Below are 19,566 nucleotides of genomic sequence, written 5' to 3' on the forward strand. Positions count from 1 at the left end.
AGAAAAACACTACAGGCTAAATATTTTGACTGCATACGTTACATCCGTCCATCCACCCGAGAGACGTCGGCTGAGGCCCGACACTGAATCCATCACCACCGCTTTAAGGGCTAACTTGTTATTTTTGAATTAATGTGTTGTTGTTTTTTTTCCCTTCTTCGCCAAAGCAAGTGGCGCACTGTGTGGGCAGCCGTTGCTTTCAAAGAACAAGTATTGAGGTTGATGGAATTGAAAAGGCATGATAAAATAAACGCCTTTTTTTCATTTTTTCAATCTAATTCCTGCTGCTGCTGGTGTAAATGAAAAGTGACACCATAACAACTCAAAACCTTTATGCATGGTTTTGTGCAGCATGTTTTTTTTTTTTTAATCTGTATCCTCAAAATGATTGAAGATACCAGCGTGCTGAATGCAGTTTGACTCTGGGCGTTACTGTGTACACTGTGTGCTAAATTATATCTTAACCATAGTGAGATTATTTGAGACAATGTGTCTTTGCTAACACCCACCTCTCCTTTTTTTAGCCATCCTTCCATGGGCCTTTTCATCTTATTCTGAATGCTTGTTTAACTGCCAAAGCAGCACAGTATGCTGCTGATAGCATAACTAATATTCAAAAAAGAATTAATCAATTTGTGGTGTTTGTTCACGTCAGTCTGAGGGGATTTTCTTTGTCTGGTCTTCTGCCGTTAGTTGTTTATTTGTTAAGTAGGCTGTCATGATTAATAGAAAGAACAATCGGTCTGTCACCGTCAACTCGGCATATGACAAACACAGAGCAAGTAAGATCAGTCGTCGGACAGCCCACCAGGAAATCTTCCAGCTGGTTGATCCGCCTCTGCGCCTCACTTCACCAGCTTAGCTTGTGTCATGACAAAGACCATTTGACTGCCTGAGAAGTGAAGCAGACTAATTACAGGGACTCTGGCCTCACATGTGAAGGTACAGTGCTCAATTTAAATGTTACCTTTTGGTCTTTATAACATTCACATCTGACTACCATGTTACTTTTAGGAGATCAGTTGATCAGTAAATAGCAGTTATTGTTTACATACTACACCTGTGCCAGGTGATTTATTAACTCCACCAAGAAGGTTATTGCTTTGATCATTGTCTGTGTGTTCATTGGTTGGTTTGTCAGCAGGATTACACAAAAACTACTGAACAGATCTCCACTAAACTTGGATGGAGGATGGGTCTCAGCCCAGAATAGATCCCATTAACGTTTGGTACAGATCCAGGAATTGTTTCTCACTTTCTTTAATATTGCATGATAGGGCATTTTTTGACCTTGGTCGTAAATAATGTGGCAGGGTCAGGAGTCAGCAGGGACAACAAGCTAACCTGCGCCATCTAGTGGTATCCTTCAGTAACAAGCGTACTATATAGGCAAATATGTGAACAGCTACGCTCACGACGCAGCCAGCTGTCTATGCCAACATGTGGTTTAAAAGCAAGTATTCATCCGGACTAAAACCTAAAAAAATCCAGTTTACTGTGACATAACATTTAGAAAAGCAGGTAACATTTGATTGTTTTGCATGAGAACAACTTTTCTGGCAATCTACTGTACCACTCTACCAATTGACTAATTGTTGCAGCACTACAAGAACTATCTTTTCCAATTAACTGTCTGGTCTATATGAAAACAGGAAACGGTGGAAACATGCTGAAACCTTACAATTGACTATAACACAGTTTGTCTTACAGTTTTTCTTTTTTTTTCAACAGTCAAAAAACAAAAACGTCCAATTTTCTGAAGAATTATAAAGAAAAGCAGTAAACTAGCCATTCGTGACGCTGAAACAAGTCTGACAAAGTCGTGTGTGACTGCTTAGAGAGATGCTCTGCTCAACATCATCCGGACATTACAGGAACAGCAGGAGAAAATCCGCTTCAGTGACAACATGATCCTTTTGGCAGACACGTCAAAACAGAAATTTGGGAGCTTTCATGCAAAAGGTAAAATTTCTCCCTGAACCATCTGCTGAAGGCTAAAACTGACATGAAGGCACTCTCAGCAGGATCTGCACCAGAAACTCCAAAGGAATTCAAGGTCGGCTTCGCCGTCCAGTCAGCCATGACGTCCTCATCGATCACGTTTCCGGCTGGACTGTGAAAGTCAAAACTGCTTTTCAGCAGCTGATCTAATTTTTGCTTATAAAAGAAATAATGTGAAAGATACTCATTGTATTTCCTAAGTATGATTTTAACCCGTGACTTTTTTTGGCAATCACACCCCAGTAGGGCTTTTATGTAACAGAGGCTGGTCGAGATGGCCTAAAGCTACAGGACGCTGTGCTGAGAGGGATTCTTGTTCAATGTGTTAGAGGTCAAAGGTGTCCACACTAGCCAAGCACTCAGTGGCGTTCAGGGTGACTATGTTGTTCTGTTTTTGTGCCCTGAGAGAATAAATATAGAAAACCTCATTTACAGTCCTGGAGGGATCAACATAGCAGTATTGTTTGCTGTGACACTGGAGACCAGAGTCCAAACCATTTTCTGCTGTTAACAGAAAACATCATCTATTATAAAAGCTTCATGACCAGCTCGAACACACTCAAAAATGCTTGTAAAATCAGCTGTCTGGCTTATTCAGATACAGTAATGTGCTTTATGTGACAGATGTCTAGTCTCACCCGGCAGTGAGCAGATAGTGGAAACGTGATTTATCATACTAAGATTAAGAAAGAAGGAATTTGTGAATTAAAAATGAAAGAAACTGAGGTTTGCTGTCAATAGCAAAGCTTTCAAGTTGAAATGCTTATTGTTCCGTACGGATTTGGCAATCAGCAATAGCAGGGAGGAATTATAGCGATGAATGCTTTGATAAATTAAAACTGTCAACGACTTGCCAGATAAAGGACATCAATTAAACTCCTGGCCCAAAATCATCTAACGTGCTTTCAGTAATGAGGTTGGACTGAATGTGAGAGAAAGGTTTTTAGAAATATGAGGTTGTTATTTGTCTTTTATTGGTTTTTTATCCTGTAATTGTTTTTATTTTTGGATTAACGATGTCAGTAAGTGCTGTACTAGTTGCCAATTTGGCTAAAAATAACATTTTCCTTTGTATCATTGATCATTGTCAACATCCACATCTTTACCCTTTAACATTGTTAATTTCATCCTGTTTTTTTCCTTTGATTCAAGCCGTTTTTGATTTATTGCATGTCTCTACCATAGCACCATTGTAAATACGTGTTAAGTGTAAATAAATATTTTGCTCAAAGCTTTTGATCACCCCACTGTACTGTATGTGCAGATTCAGGGTGGATTTGAAGCTATCAAGGGCATTATGGATAATTAATTTGAATATGATCAGGGCGGGCTGATACAGACTGCAAATCATGACTTCGTATAAGAAACAATACCTTTGTTTGATTAAAAGAACAAAACCCTCAGAAGACAGACTGATGGCCATGTTTTCAGGGTGCTGTTCCACAGAAATACTTTCAGTGTAGCTGCTGTTCCAGTGATTGTATAACGTGATGTAAACAAGAGTTCATAGAAACAGTAAATATGAATTATTCCACATTTGAAATATTTATTTTTGTTGCAAAATATGTACATTTGTAGAAACAAAAATATCTTGACAGTAAAAGAAAAAGCAATTTCATTTATGGAAATTAAAAGCTGCCTGTGTGGAGATGGAGACTTATTTTGCTTTTAAACCAATCTGCACTTTTTTAACCACTCAACCTGGATTTGTTATGGTAATATTGTACGAAATCAATTTCTGTACATACAGACATCACAAGTAAGCTTTTTTTTGCAGCTCAAGGAAATGCATCAATTGATTTGTTTGAAGTTTATATTTGTTTTTTTCTCAGGTTCTCTTACCATTTGTAATTTCCAGTAAACAGAAGAACTGAAAAATACTCGAATTGTCCTTTAATTCCTTCAACAACTGAAGCATATTGATCCCAGTGACCCAGTTTGTATGGATGGAGATGAAACTAGGTGTAGACATTTGTTTGAAGAAACGGTGGTCAGCGAGTGGTTGTACTTTTTTCACCTGAACTACAGTTAAAAAAGAAAAACAAACCAATTTCCCAAATTCTTTTCAAAACTAAGCTATGTTCCCACAGCACTCTGCTTGACGACCATTTTCTGGCGGGCCCCCTTCACTGTTGAGGAGTCGAGTCCCGTCACCCCTCCCGAAGTGTTTGGAAATCCATGAGCAGCCACGTATTTACGGTACGCTTCTCGGATGATGCGGAAAGCTCGCGTGTTAGCATAAGGTATGTCTGTGACGGGGTCTCTGTACAGCGCGGCTTTGTGGGTGACGGGACAAACCTCCTGGACGGGCAGCGGAGGACTTGGCTGGTCGATGTTTGGAAAGGCCGCCTCGAAAGCTTCATCATCACTGAATGTTATGTAAGTACGGGAGCACAGGCCTCCAGCGGGCTGCTGGGATGGTGTGGTGGGATTTTGTGGTGCAGTCTGAGGGACGTCCTGATCCAACCTTTGGAGAATGGGAAAATGACAAAAATGACTACACAAACACACAATTGATGAATGATTGCATGTGCACCTTCTATTGCTTGTGAAAATAAACATCCTGAATCTCAAATCTTGAGCATACAATATGCTGTCGGTATTTTTTTCTTAACTTTTGTTTTGGTCAATTTCTTGCCAAAATATACAGTATAACCACTAATTATGAAAATATAATAATTTGGTATAAAAAGTATAAAGACTTAAGGTCAATGCAGCTAACCAAATTAATTTGAAAGTCAATTAAGTCTGCCAGTAGATACTACGTACCCTTCGACATCCACGTTTTCTTCTTTCAGGACAGAGTGAGAGACGAGTGGCATCAGGACCGAATGGTAACGGATGGTTGGTCCTTCAAAACGCCGTTTCTTGTGGACTTGTTTCTTCTTGTCTGCCTCCAGACGTTCATAGTTCTCTACATAAAGAAAGTCAAATTAAAAAGGGGCAATTAATCATTATACAATATTAACTTTGATTTGTGTGTCTCTTTGTCCAACAGATGGGCTACATTGATTGACATACATTATAAATAAAGTTGAAGACATCTGCTCCAAAATGTACTGTACAAAATACTGTAACCATCAATAAATACACCATTTGTGTCTCCTATAGTTGTGACTTTTGATGTGCTGGCACTTCCTCAGCTGTCAGAGAGCAACTTAAGGTAGTTTTAAGGATCCTTTGGCTTCTTAAATTTGTATACTGCATATTTATTTTCATATTTAATATTTCTTTTGTCAATTATTTTCTGTCAGAGCAATCACATACAACATTCTATTAAAGAGAATTTACAAAACAAAACTCTCTTGACTGAAATGTTCTTACCTAAAGATCGAATGTTGATCTCAGCTGTTATTTTGGCCTCAGCCAGCAGCTCTTCCTGGGTAAGGGGCCGGTCACGATGAGCACCTCTCCGTCTCCGAGGGGCATCCTGGCGCTCTTGCAAGCGCAAGTTGGTCTTTCTGGTATGTTCACTGGTGGACTGCCTCACAGACTTCCTGGCTGAAGAATGATAAAGGCACACAGCACAAAAAAATCCTTAAAATTAAGAATCCTATTCAAAAATTGATTATATGTAAAGTGTGCAAAGCAATTTCAGACAATGTCTGTTTTTGTATAATGAATGGGAAGGTGTCTGAAAACAGTGTGAAGGCATTTGTTGGAGGTTTGTAGAAATCTTACTCTCTGCAAAATCCTGGAATTCTTGTGGAATCCTCCTTTTGAGCTCCACTTTGGTTTTCTCAATCTTCTTCTGCTCCTCAGACGGTCTTTTGGGTTTAGGTTTTGCAACCTTTATAGGTTCCTTGGATTAATCAAAGACAAAAAGCCTGTTAACAGCAAATATTTAACAACACATCTGATGAACCGGCAATATAAATACAAACTTTTCTTATTGAAAGTTAGAAATGCCTGCTTGTGACATTAATGTAACAAAGTGTTATTGCACAGCCAGAGATAAAAGTGATCAATTATGCTTTTTGCTCCCTTAGCAACTGTTGAGAGGTTGGCATTTGGAAACCAATGGCTCCAGTGGAGCTGGAGAGCAGTAGGAATAAAAAGCAGCTTTTCTATGAAAGTAAACAGGACTGATATGTTGTCCATAAATGCGTCGGAAAATACTTCACAGGATAATGTAGGAATAAAAGCAAGCTGGCTGCCAAATGCCTCATATATCATAAGAATGCATTTTGTGCAGCACTCCTAATCAAAATGTATCTCAGGTATAAATGTAGACTGATGAATTAAATTACTTATTTATGCAGAAACTTGATTCAAAGTCTGTCAGCTCCTGATTGTCACTACCTTGTAAGCTTTAGTGACAACCCGTCCTTTCCTCCGAGGTGCATCCTCCTCCTGGTCGCTGTCAGGCTCGTCACCCTCATCAATGTCAAAGTCACTGTCCACCTCATCCTCTGTGTCTGAATGTTCTCCATGATACTCGTCATCCCCTGATTCCTGAAAGAAAACGAAAAGGTCATAATATAGCCAGCAATTTAATAAAGAATTTCTATGTTAAATTTCAAGTTCAATACAGAGCGACAGATCTCTCTGTACATGTTTGTGTTGACAGCCAGCATATCCCAGGGTGATACAGCAATCAGGCACAATCAGGAGTGAATTTACATGGGGTAGACAAAACAATACCAAAACATTAAGTAAAAGAACATACACTCTGAAGGGTCTTCATTAGCAGTAGTTTTCAAAAGAGTCCTGGACATCGGCATTTTTGCATGAGTTTTCAAAGCTGCATGTGACAATGATCAGAGCTCCAAGGACTAAAAATACTAATAATAATAATAATAATAATAATAATAATAATGTTCTTCAATACTACATGCTTAGATAAGAAAAAACCTGCAAAGGTCTTTATTTACAGTATAAATAACATTACAACTTATCCAAATACAAATTGTGGTGACCCATCAGTTACAAGTTAAAAATATTTGACAGACATTAGCCCTCAAATAAAAGTATGTGCACAGGCATGGTGACACTGTTTTATCAAAGTACCAGCAGAGATAACTGAGGCGTCACAGGATTTGTTTGTGATTTTTTTTTGTCAACCTCAGCTGAGACTAACGTCAGAACTGCCTGAGCAGCCGCGGCCAAATCCCCCCACACAAGTACACCCTTAACCCAGCAGCTGTTTGAAGAAAATTAGCTGGACTGCAAATTGAGGATACAAATCAGCATCTTTAAATGCAAGCCTTAAATTAAGTGGCTGCAATGTCAAATAACAGCACATAATGTTCTGACACACAATAAGGAGCTTGGAGCCTTTCTAGCCTTTCTTCTCTCTCTGAGTGTGAAACAGGAAAGGCTGGCACTCAAATCCGACCTTCACAAATTCGTTCGCCGTTGAAGATGGACTGGGCCAGGATATTTTAGAGTCGTGGTCACAGTTTTGGATGAATCACAGTGGCATGCCGCAATTACTGGACTGATGGCATGAACACAGGCGAATTGGCATATCTTCCAACACTGCAGAGACTTTGAGATGAACACGAACATCCACTCAGTTACCAGAAATAATGAAACAACGCAGAAATAAACACCACCTTGATGAAGATATATTCTTAGAGCTGTTACTGTTGTGAAGAGGCATTGATTCAGCTTCAAGGTTGTTGTATTAATGTGACTAATATACAGACACACATATATCTAAGGCATGGGAAATAATGACCTGTGAATTTAATTATATGCTTTTTTAACTTTTGACTGGTACCATGCAGGTAGTTGGTCCATTAATTTATATGTCTATCAGTTTATTATATTGATACAGTTCAAATAATTTCAGTGCTGTGATTTGTCACATGAACCCTTCATATTTCGGCTTTTTGGCTGTCTGTCAGGCTCGGGCTGATGATGCTGATAAGTAAGCAGCCAATCAATAAGGTCCCTCGGATCATGAAAATTACCCCAGGATTATGTTCCAGTTCTGAAGCAGTCCTGTATGTATTATGCAGGTAATATAATGCATATTTCTCCTGTGGGACTTTTTTGTAGCTTGAGATGAACTTTTGCTAATGATTAACGTTATGTCAGTCATTTGTACGAATGATTATAATAATTAAGTACAAAATTACAATCAGTTGAAGCTAAAGCTTAATATCATTCAATTTTACAGTGTGTCCAATTTGGGCAATAATGAAAATAAATCGTTAAATTAAATCAGAGACATCGACGATCTACTCAACAGAACCACTCAAGCTAGCTGGGAGCTAATGCTAACTTAGCATCTCACTCTCTCTTGTCTGTTTTTACTCACTTCGTTGAAGCCTCCATAAGTGGTCTTGTAAAACTCGTCCTCTTCTTCAGCATCCAGTAATTTTGACATGCGATTACCCGCAGTCTTTCTGGGTTCGCGGCCACCGACCAGATCCATGGCTGCGGTTTCTAGACAATACTAGCTAGCGTTAACGTTTCGGGATCTAGCTACTGTCGTGCCGACTTAATCGTTATATAGTTTGTTTCGCGGCTCCTATTTTGCGTCGTCGTAACAACTCTGCGCGTATGCAATTATCTGTCCCTATCCATATTTATTTAAGTTATGAAACTGCTTTATATTTACGTTTATATGCTAAAAAGTGTTCTTAATAGTAACACAAGCTAACCGCTAACTCAAGCCGCTGTTTTCTTGTGATAACCAACACATCCGGGGCAGCTGATGTACTTCCGGGTTATAGGCAAATAGTTATTTCAAAATAAAACTGCTCTAGACATAGCTTTATTTATCCTTACTCCATTCACATTAATATTGTCACTTCTGATGAACAATTTAATTTTTTCAGTCTTGTTTATTTTCTTGTTTCAACGTTACAAAGATACAAATATATACGATTATCCTAAGCTTTTGATTAAACTCTTTGTGGTGGTGGCTGACAGCTATTATTATTTTAAATGTTAAATGTTAAAGGTCCCACATTGTAGAAAGTGGGATTTCCAAGTTCTATTTTATAAAACATATCTGGGTGTTATCACTAAAATGATAAAACTACGTATAAGTATACACACAGCCCGTATTCAGAAACTGAGCCTTTAAACAAACTGCCATGACCTCTGTAAAGTTGTGATGTCACAACTATACAGTCACCGCCCTCAGCCATGACGTCAGCATGTCCATGGTTGCAGAAAAAAAACAGCAGAGCCGATGCAGAAACACGATAGGTGGTCCCTACTCAGGCATGTGCGAGCTGACCAATCAGAGTAGGCCGGGCTTTTTGGCAGAGGGGTCTTAAAGAGACGGAGTCAAAAACGGAGTGTTCAGACAGAGGGTGAATGGAGGTGCTGCAGTAAGTTTACATTCAAAGTTGTCTAAAATGATTGGTATTAGTTCATATTTGTCGACCCACGTGGCACTTCTGTTGCTTTACTATATATTGTAAGTGTTATGTGACTTTCTGAGGTGAACTTTAACTTATTAAAGTTTTTAAATATTCACAAAGCAAACACAATGCTTAGGCTACTGCATCGGTCTTATGAAGCCTACATTTTTGGACCAAGAATTACTGAATAAGCAAACACACACAAATACAAAGTTATATTCTTTAAAGCACGATCATTTTATTTTATCCTGCTTTCAGAAAGCAACTTTACTGGGGAATTTAAAAAAACATATATTCCATTTCAAGAGTACAGTGCCAATATTTGATTACAAGCAAAACATAGGCTATATCCTCAAATTAAGTCGAACCTTATGTTACATAGATGCAAGTGTTGTGTACATGAACCTTAATATAAGGTTGGTATTTCTATTATTATATTCTAGAATCTCAAGGATACCATCTGTCCACAATAATTATTTCACTTATTTATATATACTCTGCTATCTGTTCTAAAGACACCAAATCAACAAAATCAATATAAAGCAAAAGATTAATCAGCCAGACAAGCCTATACACTGTTTTAGTTCTTTAATGTTTCTATATAGAAACATCAACAAGGGCAATATAAGCAAGCATTATGAATAATTTACATGTTACATGCATTATGCTCATTAAATATTGCCTACTTAAGTTGGTCTATATTTAGCCTTTGTTATAGTGGAATGAGACAGACATTAAAATAAAACCACAAATGTCTATCTCTTGGTTAGATGTTCGTAAAATGTAACTTAAAACCTTCCTCATGTTAGCGAGGCCTTATACCAGCATAATTGACTTTGTATCCCATCTTCTGCATGTTTGCACAACATAGGCTATAGCTAACACGCTCACATTTACATGAATTATTCAACAGTCAGCCTCTGTTGCTCTAAGATTCAATTACATCTGTCGAGAAAGTTTTACATTTTGCAGTTCGTGTACCAAGTCATTCAAGTTTTACTTCCTGAGTCATATCAGTTTCATGGTGAACCTGCTTGTCTCCATTTGGTTGCCTCCTTTACTACTTGACACAGTGCTTCGTGGCACATATGCTATTGTGGCTGTGTGCTTTATTTGCCCCTTGCTCTTACTCCAGAGGAACATGAAAATGAAGCACACGCTCACAGAGCTGAAAAATGACAGGAACCCGATGGTTGCCGCCATCAGTAACGTCTTGACATCAAATGAGAGTTTCTGAGTTCCATTCACACCCGGAGAAGCAGACGGGAAAGCAAACCAACCTTCGAGGCGGAAGGGGTTTTTAGAAGATGATGGAAAGGCTCGGACACGCAGGCTGACGGGCAGGCTGTTATTTCCTGCCGCATTGGATGCCACACAGAGATAAGTACCACTGTCTTGAGGTTGAGCATAGCGAACTTCGAGCGAGCCATTAGAAAGAGTCCGTATTCTACCCATGGGTGATAATGGTTTTAGCTGTGGGTTTAGCCAGGTGACAGATGGCACAGGGTCACCTTCCGCATTGCAATAAAACACCACCGTGTGTCCCTGATCGACTCTCACTGCTTGAGGCGTTCGGTTCAGAATACGAGGCTGCCGACATGTGAGCAGGCCCGGGACATCAGCTTCGGTAAAGTCTAGAAAATTCCAGCTCTGCAGCTGGACCGAGGTAGTGCAAGTCGGTGGAGCTCCACCAAAGTCCAGATGTAGTTGTCTTCGCACCACCCACAGCAAACGACAGTCGCATGCTAGCGGGTTGTTATCAAGTCCCAGAGCTTTTAGGGTTTCTACTGAGTGAAAAGCTCCTACTTCAAGTGTGGTGAGAAAGTTTCTCGACACATTCAGTAATTTAAATTGCATCAAACCCCTGAATGCTCCGATTTCGATGCGTAGCAATGATCCCCCCACCAGATGAAGCTCTTGGAGCCGGAGCAGGTCACCAAGCAGGTTCCCATGAATGTAGGTGATTGGATTAAAAGAAAGGTCAAGGTATACCAGATATACGAGATGATGCAAAGGAATGTACGGGACAGCACTGAGTTTAGAGTGTCTAACGGTGAGGGAGGTGAGATTGAGACCAAAGAGACTGTTTCCTGACAGGGTCTCCAGCCACGGGGAGTTAGAAATGACAAGCTCCTTGAGACGCTCTAAATGACGGAAAGAGTAGTTTGGCAGTGTGGTGAGGCCTAGTCGGTGAAAATGAAGACTCTTCAGCGCACTGAGCTGTGTGAGCGCCTCCGTCGGGACAGCAGTGAGGTTGCAGCCGTCAAAGTGCAGCTCTTGCAGACTGTTGAGGCCAGCGAATGCTTGATGAGAGATGAAAACTAAGTCATTACCTGCTGCTTTAATTATCTGCAGGCTAGCCAAGTCACGGAAGGTAAAATCTAGAAAAACAAGGATCTCATTGCTGCTTATGTCCAGAAACTTCAGATTCGGCAAACCAGCAAACGCTCCAACAGGAATGATCTTCAGATGGTTACGAGCGAGACGCAGAGTTATCAGACTTTGCAAGCCGAGAAAGGCTTCCGCTTCAATTATCATCATAATATTATCGCTCAAATCCAAGTCTAAAAGTTGTGGCAGAGTCTGGAACTGCTGATGCACCAGAGTCTTGATCTTATTATGTGTTAAGTTTAGCAGTTTAGTGTCTAGTGGGAGACCGCCGGGCACCGCAGTAAACTGGCTGTCAGAGCAGTTCACCCCCAGCAGCACGGTGTTGCAGCGGCAGGGCTGAGGACACAGGCGGCGTGCTTCAGAAGTTAATGCCACCCCCGCTGCCAACAGGTAGAGAGCTCCCCAGCACAGCCATTGGTGGACAGCAATGCCCTTAAACATCTGGTGGCCTGTAAGAGAGAGAGAGAGAGAGACAGCTGTGAAAAGACTGAAAGAGTTGTGATATTTACTGGCAGTGTTAAAACTCGAAGGAACAGGAAGTTGATTTTCTTAACCAGACAAGTGCTGATGGAGGGCCCAGAAAGAAAAAAAAAGAAAACAGAAAGCAAAGGAAGATGTGACCAAATGTTGTCAGATGGTGATACTGACTCACCATTGTCAAACTGTGAGCGTCGAAGATTTCAGTTTATATTTATGTTGTTTACAGCTCTGCAATAATCCGAGATACAAAGGTAGCATCTGCGTCATCCATCCTGGCAAGGCTCCTGCAAAGTCTCAGACAAGTAACATCCTCTCTTAAAAGCTAATTTGTCTCCTCTGGCGTTCTCTTGATTTTATACCTTTTATTTTTTGGGATGCACTTAATTCTACTTGATTTTATACACTGACCAGCTACAACATTAAAAGCACTGAGAGGTGAAGTGAGAACATCGCTCATCGTTGCAATGCAAGATGGGAAACCTCGGGTCCTGGCATTCATGCGGATGCCACAAAAATCTCTGAGGAATGGCCTGAGGCACATGGCAAAGAGCTTGAGGTGTTAACCTGTTCTCCATGTTCTCCTGATCCCAATAGAATCGACCGTCTGTGGGATGTGCCGGAACAAGTCCGATCAACAGAGGCCCCATCTCACGACCCACAGGACTTAAAGGATCCACAGCTAACGACCTGGTGCCCGACACCACAGGACCTCCTCAGAGGTCCTTGACGGGTCAAAGGCAAGTCCGAACCACAGTTGGGAGTCCACAAACCACTCATTCTTGGGAAACCACCCACCCAAGTGCACTCCCTGATGGCAGTGCACTTGAGTGGGTGGTTTCCCAAGAATGAACTTCAATACGCACAAGAAATGAGGTCGTTGGCACCATAAAAGTCCAAACATCTTACACTTGCTGGCCACTTCTACTTAAATCCAGATAACAATTTGCTTAAAAGTTCCATGTGCACATTTAAAACACTTTAAAGATAAGCCATTAGTAATGAATCAGTTCACATAAGGAAAAGTGGGCTGGCTCTGATGTAAGCACTAAACCTCCAGACTGCTCTTTTAAACCACTATTAATTAAATGTCTGACCTCTATAAGACCAACAGAAATAGAAGTTCAATCGGCTTTTTTTTCTCCCCTACTATATACAACTTTACAGATCAGCTCTTAAGCCTTTAAATGTCAAGTGTAAACCGACCATAAATTGTATTTACAGTGCGGATTGACTCAAATTAAATTGTGCCTTATTTTATCTGAAAGCACAATGGTGGTCTGGCTGGCTGCTGCTGTAGACTCATGTGGATGGTTTTATTTCACCTGGGATTAATACATATAAAAAAACAAAACAGATTGTCAGCTCACTCTGTTTTTGTTGTATTAATGCTGTTTGAAAGCAGAAATGGGGAGAAAGTGTAAACCTGCACAACATTGAGGACCTTCCCGCTCAATTATCTGTTGGTCCTCAATTATTGTAAACACCATCTCTCTCCGGGTAAATTATAATGTCAGAGTAACACATATTCCTTGCCATTTATTATATTTTGTTTATTCAGACACTGCACTTATTGTGGAAGTAGATTGCAGGTTGATTTAAAAGACCAGTTTTTGACATTTTTGGAGATGTTTCGCAGCTTGTAAAACTTGTAGAATCTATTTAACAGGATAATTATGTGCAAAATTGCAGCAACGACTTATTGGAAAAGAAATCTGTTGGCTCAGTATTACTGAGCTAAGGTGGATTTGTTTCAGGATAAAAAGGATTTATGTTTTATTTGGTGATGTTCAGACACAGTGAGAACTTAATAGCTCAATCTCAAGAGAGGAAGATGCATTTATCCAACAAATACGAATGTGTCCACCCTTACAAAAGTCGAAATTTACATGTTTCTTGAAAAATCTGTCCTTGCCCTAAAATATGAGAAAATATTTGACTTATTCTCTGTCTTTCAAACACCACACAGAAATATTTGACTGCAACAAAAGTCAGAACAAGGACAAAACCGTAAAGTTTACATTACAAGGCCCTGTCTCGATGCTCAGACCCAGAACAACCACAGTGAATAAAACTGCAAAATACATTTCCACTCCCATTAAAAGCCAAACAGTCACGAAACAGTTGTCCGAAGGCCAATTAGGCTAATTATTTGACAGAAATGTACATGTGAGGTACGCCATCAAAAGCTTTCACTTTATTTGAGCCATTGCTAAATCCACCACAAGGGGGCGGCAAAAGCAAAAATATATACTGTATGAGTACAGTATGTCCAGGTCCAAATGATTTATAACACTGTGACAGAAACAGAACAATAATCGCTTATAACTCCAAATATAATTCATGCAAATCAAACTTCGATCATCATGTCGTCTGAACACTTAAACAGACGGAAACAAGAACATGAGCTGACTGACTGACCGTCAGCCTGTAAAAATGACTGAGGCATCAGCTCATCAAAAAAAATGTGTGACTTGCTGAAAGGCACTATTTAAATTGCCAAGAGGGACCTTGAAAAGACACCATGAAGTGTGATGCCACCCGCAGTTCTACCAGCTCTCCTCACATGTTGTTGTGCTGAGGGATGCAACAGTATAGAGCATGTGAGGAGAGGGACGAGGAGAGGAAGATTATTCTCTATGTGCACTTGTCTACAACATACAGAACAGATTACTTATATACTTTATAGTGTATACTTTCATGGTGTTGGCCAAAGTGTTTTTTAATATGCTGTACTTTCTTCTCACATGCTTTTTATATAAATCTGACCATTCCCAGGTCTTTATTTTTAATCACCCTGAACCTTATTTGTTCAGGTTTCTGTATCCTGTTTCTGAGAGTCAAATTACTTGTATTCTGATATATGATTTCTCAAATATTTTGCAATATTTTTAGCAAAAAGGACTGTTTCCAAATGTAAAATATGAAAGTAAGCCTAATACAAAAGCACACATATATATTACTGTATTTTTACCTGTATTGCATTTGTAATTGTACTGTATTTGTAACTGTAGTGTATTCTTCTTTTCTTTTCTTTTCTTTTCTTTTCTTTTCTTTTCTTTTCTTTTCTTTTCTTCTTTCTCGCTCAAACTTTTAGAAAGCCTCCCGTAGACAGGTGTATGTTGCAGCACCAATGCTACTGTTATGTCCATGTCAAATGGTCGTTAATCACGTAGTAATGTGAAGACAGTGAAGTAAAAAGTAAAATACATATCATGAGTTACAGTAGTAGTATTACTTGGCTTATTATTGGCTAATTACACAGTAAAATTGGCGCAAAATAAAGAGGCTGAGTGGGTAGTTTCATGGGAATTAATTATTCTAGAAAGTGGCCAGACAGGTGGCTACCACAGAGGGTGACATAATACTTTGGTAGATACTGAGTATTTAGCTTTTGTGTCTCTTGTAAAGACGTGCTGTTACCACATAATACCAAGTTGTGTGCGCTCATTTTTAACAAAAGAAAAAGTAAATTAGCACCCAAACATGCTTGAGTAATTCAGGGTGAAATCATGTCTCACTGCATTGGAGATCATATTTAAAAGAGGTAATTTTATCTTGACAGTCATGGGAACACTGCGTCGTCTGACTGCTGTGATGACAGAAGCTCCCCGGAGCTCTGAATGATGGAGGCTGACTCCTCCCGAACTCCTCTGGGAGCGCACATGCTAGAGAGTGAAAATAGTGTACAAGAGGTGAAATCGCAGTTATTTACTGTGGCACGACAACTTCGAGAGCTGAAATACGCAGGGTTGTATAATAAAAGGCTCAGAATTGTAGTAATATTGTAGGGAGGGGGAAGAGAAAATCAAGTATTGTTACTCACCGTCTCTTCAGTCTGGAGGGCTTGTCATCTTGATGCCTCCATTTTCACAATTTTGCAGTAAAAAGAAAAACTCAGGAGTGCATTTGCAAGTGTTTTTCCTGTGAAGTAGTCGCTGGATAAATTGTTGATACAAGCAAAGAGAAGTCAAAGGTCCACCTCAAAAATACATCCAGATAAAACCTGCAATTTGTGAGAAACAGACAGACATATCATCATCACAAGAGAGCTTCATCCTCCCATTCTCAGATATTCAACCTCCGGAGGAAGCGTGTTGCTGCGTCTCAGTTCCCCTGTTGCTTCGCCGTCCTCATGGCAACAACAACCTGGCTCTGGACGCGCGCGGGTTTGCTCGCTGCATGCTGGGGGATTATATGCACTAGCTCCTGGAGTCCATCCAACATGCTGCACTGGATGACAGGAGGCAGGCACAGGTCAGCCAAATGCAGAGATTTAGGAGCCACACCAGATGGGAATGAATTGAAGCACTGACACTTAGAAATAAAGGAAAATCTTTGGTCTATTAACTATTACCCTTTAGGATATTTATGTTAGTCTTACGTCAAGACTGAGACATATCTTTGAACGTTTCTTGAATGAAGGGTGGTATTTGGAACGTCACACGTCAACATTAATATCAATATTGCTGTAAGTGATGATGAAAAAACAATTAGTAATACAAGTAAGTGCCCAGCTCTTCAACAGCAAAAATAGGATTATGGACTTAAGTAAAGAAAGGCTAGGCAAGTTTATTTGTATGGCATCTTTCAACATACACATCAAACTTGGGACATTATAAAATGTGAACATTTTAAAAGTAAATCAGGGAGGTGTTGAATTTCAGAGACTTTTAAAGAATGAAAATAACAAAATGACATGGCATAAGACATGGCTACACAGCAAAGGCATTTTTTGTTAAATACTTTTAATTTTACTTCTAATTCTGCAGAATAACCCTCCCCTCTGGTGTGAACTTGCATGAATCTCTGGCATAGACAAATATTTATCAGTTTTAAATTCATTCATTTTTTCATTTTTGGTCCCTGCGCACCACTGCGCTTGACAGCCTCTCAATGGTGATTGACATCTGTGCGACCTCTGTGACCAACAGAAAAATCAACGCTGCAGATTTCATAAAATGCATGCCCCTTTTCTTTAAGACTGTCTGTCTAAGTCTTCAGTCTTTGTCCTCCTCGGTCTCTCACTCCAGACTACATGCTGTACTGTGCCAGAAACAGGTTGCGATAACTCAAAGGGGGGAAGGTGCAAAACATTTTTGCAAATTTGGAGAAATGAGGAAGCACTGTGATCCGGGAAGGGAACCAGGAGAGGAATTTAGGAGAGTCTCCTCGGAAAATCAAGAGGGTTGGCAAATATGCCTTTCATTTGGGCACCCCTGTTCTACACCCTTGGAAAGGGAGGTGAGACGAGGGGTGTTCAGTTGGTTGCAGTCTGCAACCTCACTGCTAGATAACACTAAATCCTAGACACTAGTCCGTTAAGACAATCAACTACATATGAGAGAATAAAGAAAAGACACAAGACAATAGATTTTAAAGAATTTAAGCTAAAATAAGACAACATTGAATCAATCATAGATATGTTTAATGTACTTCTAAAGATAAATATCACAGGTGAGCTTTTAATTAGGTACTTAGAAATGTAATGCTTGAAGTAAGTTACAGTTTAATATTACTGTCAAGCACTTTGATTTGTTGACTCACAAAGAAAAAATGGATTGACTTTGTTTTCTTTTCTCCTCTTGGATCAAATGATCTAGGATCTAATCCCACATCTCCAAACAAAAACAAAAAAAGAAACTTGAATAATCAGAAATATAACTGGTGTATTTAGCTCCTCGCTACACCCACACTGCTCCCATTGTTAATCATATTTTCAAACAACTTGTTGTTTAATTAGCAAACACTCATTTCAGATTCAATGAGAGTTCAAGTGAGGACAAAAGCCCTCAGGTGTTTGAGAAGAACTGCCCGCTTCTCTGCTCAGCTGCAGGATTATGGGGTGTGTTGACACAAAAGGTGCGTGATCACCACAGAAGAAGAGCCGCTGCTGAGTCAGGACCTTACCATCTGGTACCTCGGGGAACCTGCGTTCATCAGCGAATCTCCGTCCAACCCCGGACTCAGGGAGAGAAAATCAGCGATGGATGCCAATTACAGCCTCGGCCAAATCCTAATTGCGTAACATCCTCCTGTCTTTTTAGAATCGGCATTGTTTGGTCACTGCCACTCCCTGTAGTGGTGACTGCAATGAGGTTTCTGGGTAATTCTCTTTTCTGATGTATTTTTGGCACATTCTCTCTCTCCCTCTCCTGGAAAACAGGAGAGGGAGAGAGAGAGGATGACTGAAACAAAAGGTCCTCAGCCAAACACTGTGACAACATACTCAGCATCTTCACATGATGACTCACCATGATTGATACCATACCATGAAGCTACAGTTAGCAGCCAGTTAGCTTAGCATAAAGAAGAGAAATGAGGCAAATAGCACATTTACACTACCAGCAACTCCAAAGCTCACTAATTAACACGTTATAACTCATTCGTATCACCCCGTAGAAAAACCAAAGCATTAAAACTACAGGTTGAGGTTTTACCAGTGGTTATGTGCCGGACTATTTCCTGGCTGAGTCTAGTAACTTCGCTCTGCTGGTTGCCGGGACAACTTCAAAGTGATGACAGGACACCCCTCAGGGCCGAGAAATGACAACACATACAGTACGCAGAGCCAGATAAGCCACTTCTGTCATGATTTCTGTTAGTTCCTGTTTTATTTTTAAGTTATACCCTCATGTGTCATGTCTCACTTTTACTTCCTCCCTTTGTCTGGTTTCCCGGCCTTTTTGCTCCTCACCTCTGTTCTATCAGTTAATCGCCCCTTGTGTATTTAAGCGTTTGTTTTCCCTTTTATCAGTTCGTCTGTTCTGTTCTGTCCTTGTGCTCCTTGTCCCATCTTACCGTCATGTCTTTCTGGCTTTTGGTTCATGATTCCTTTCATTATTTCCAGTTTGTACTTTGCCTTTTGATCTGTACTTTGCTTTTGGTTGTGCTTTGTTTAGCTTTTGTGTTTGTTCTTCGTATTTCAGTACCTTGCATGCTACGGATTTTGGATTTCAGCTTTCAGCTTTCAGCTTTCATTATTTAAACTCGCTTTTTGTTTAGTTATCTACCTGCCGGTGTATCTTGCTTTTGGATCCCCTTTGTTTAAACACAACAACTTCTCCCTGTTTCCAGCATTTATGCTAAGCTAAGCTAACCAGCTGCTAGCTGTTGCTTTATATAGAGTGCTGCAGGGATGACGTACATTTGTAGCCTACGTAAAAGGTGATTTTATTAACCTTAGTAAGGCGTTGTTCTCGCTGTAGATCCTGTAGCTGTTAAAACATAATTTACTATCAATAAGTCTATAGTTAACTGCTAATAAATGCATGATTTAGTATGTATTAATCGCAATAAAGCCACAAAAAAGCTTAGTTTAACAGTGACATAATAAGTCAAACTCGATAAATGTCTGTATTAAGATCTCAAT

General features: G+C 39.9%; 2 protein-coding genes across 2 annotated transcripts; both read right to left on the minus strand.

Moving 5' to 3' along the window:
• Positions 1-3,523: 3,523 nt before the first annotated feature.
• vps72a (vacuolar protein sorting 72 homolog a) lies at positions 3,524-8,633 on the minus strand. The gene is made up of 6 exons (XM_073463145.1): positions 8,270-8,633; positions 6,304-6,456; positions 5,683-5,803; positions 5,326-5,502; positions 4,771-4,915; positions 3,524-4,468 (listed from the first exon to the last, which is right to left on the minus strand). Exons 1-6 carry the CDS (start codon positions 8,384-8,386, stop codon positions 4,078-4,080), a joined length of 1,104 nt encoding a protein of 367 aa, XP_073319246.1. The 5' UTR covers positions 8,387-8,633; the 3' UTR covers positions 3,524-4,077.
• A 1,701-nt stretch (positions 8,634-10,334) lies between these two features.
• LOC140994055 (leucine-rich repeat and immunoglobulin-like domain-containing nogo receptor-interacting protein 1) lies at positions 10,335-12,158 on the minus strand. The gene has a single exon (XM_073463641.1). The coding sequence runs from the start codon at positions 12,156-12,158 to the stop codon at positions 10,335-10,337; it is 1,824 nt and encodes a 607-aa protein (XP_073319742.1).
• Positions 12,159-19,566: the final 7,408 nt, after the last annotated feature.

The sequence above is a fragment of the Pagrus major genome, chromosome 3, assembly GCF_040436345.1.
Source record: "Pagrus major chromosome 3, Pma_NU_1.0".
NCBI lineage: Eukaryota > Metazoa > Chordata > Actinopteri > Spariformes > Sparidae > Pagrus > Pagrus major.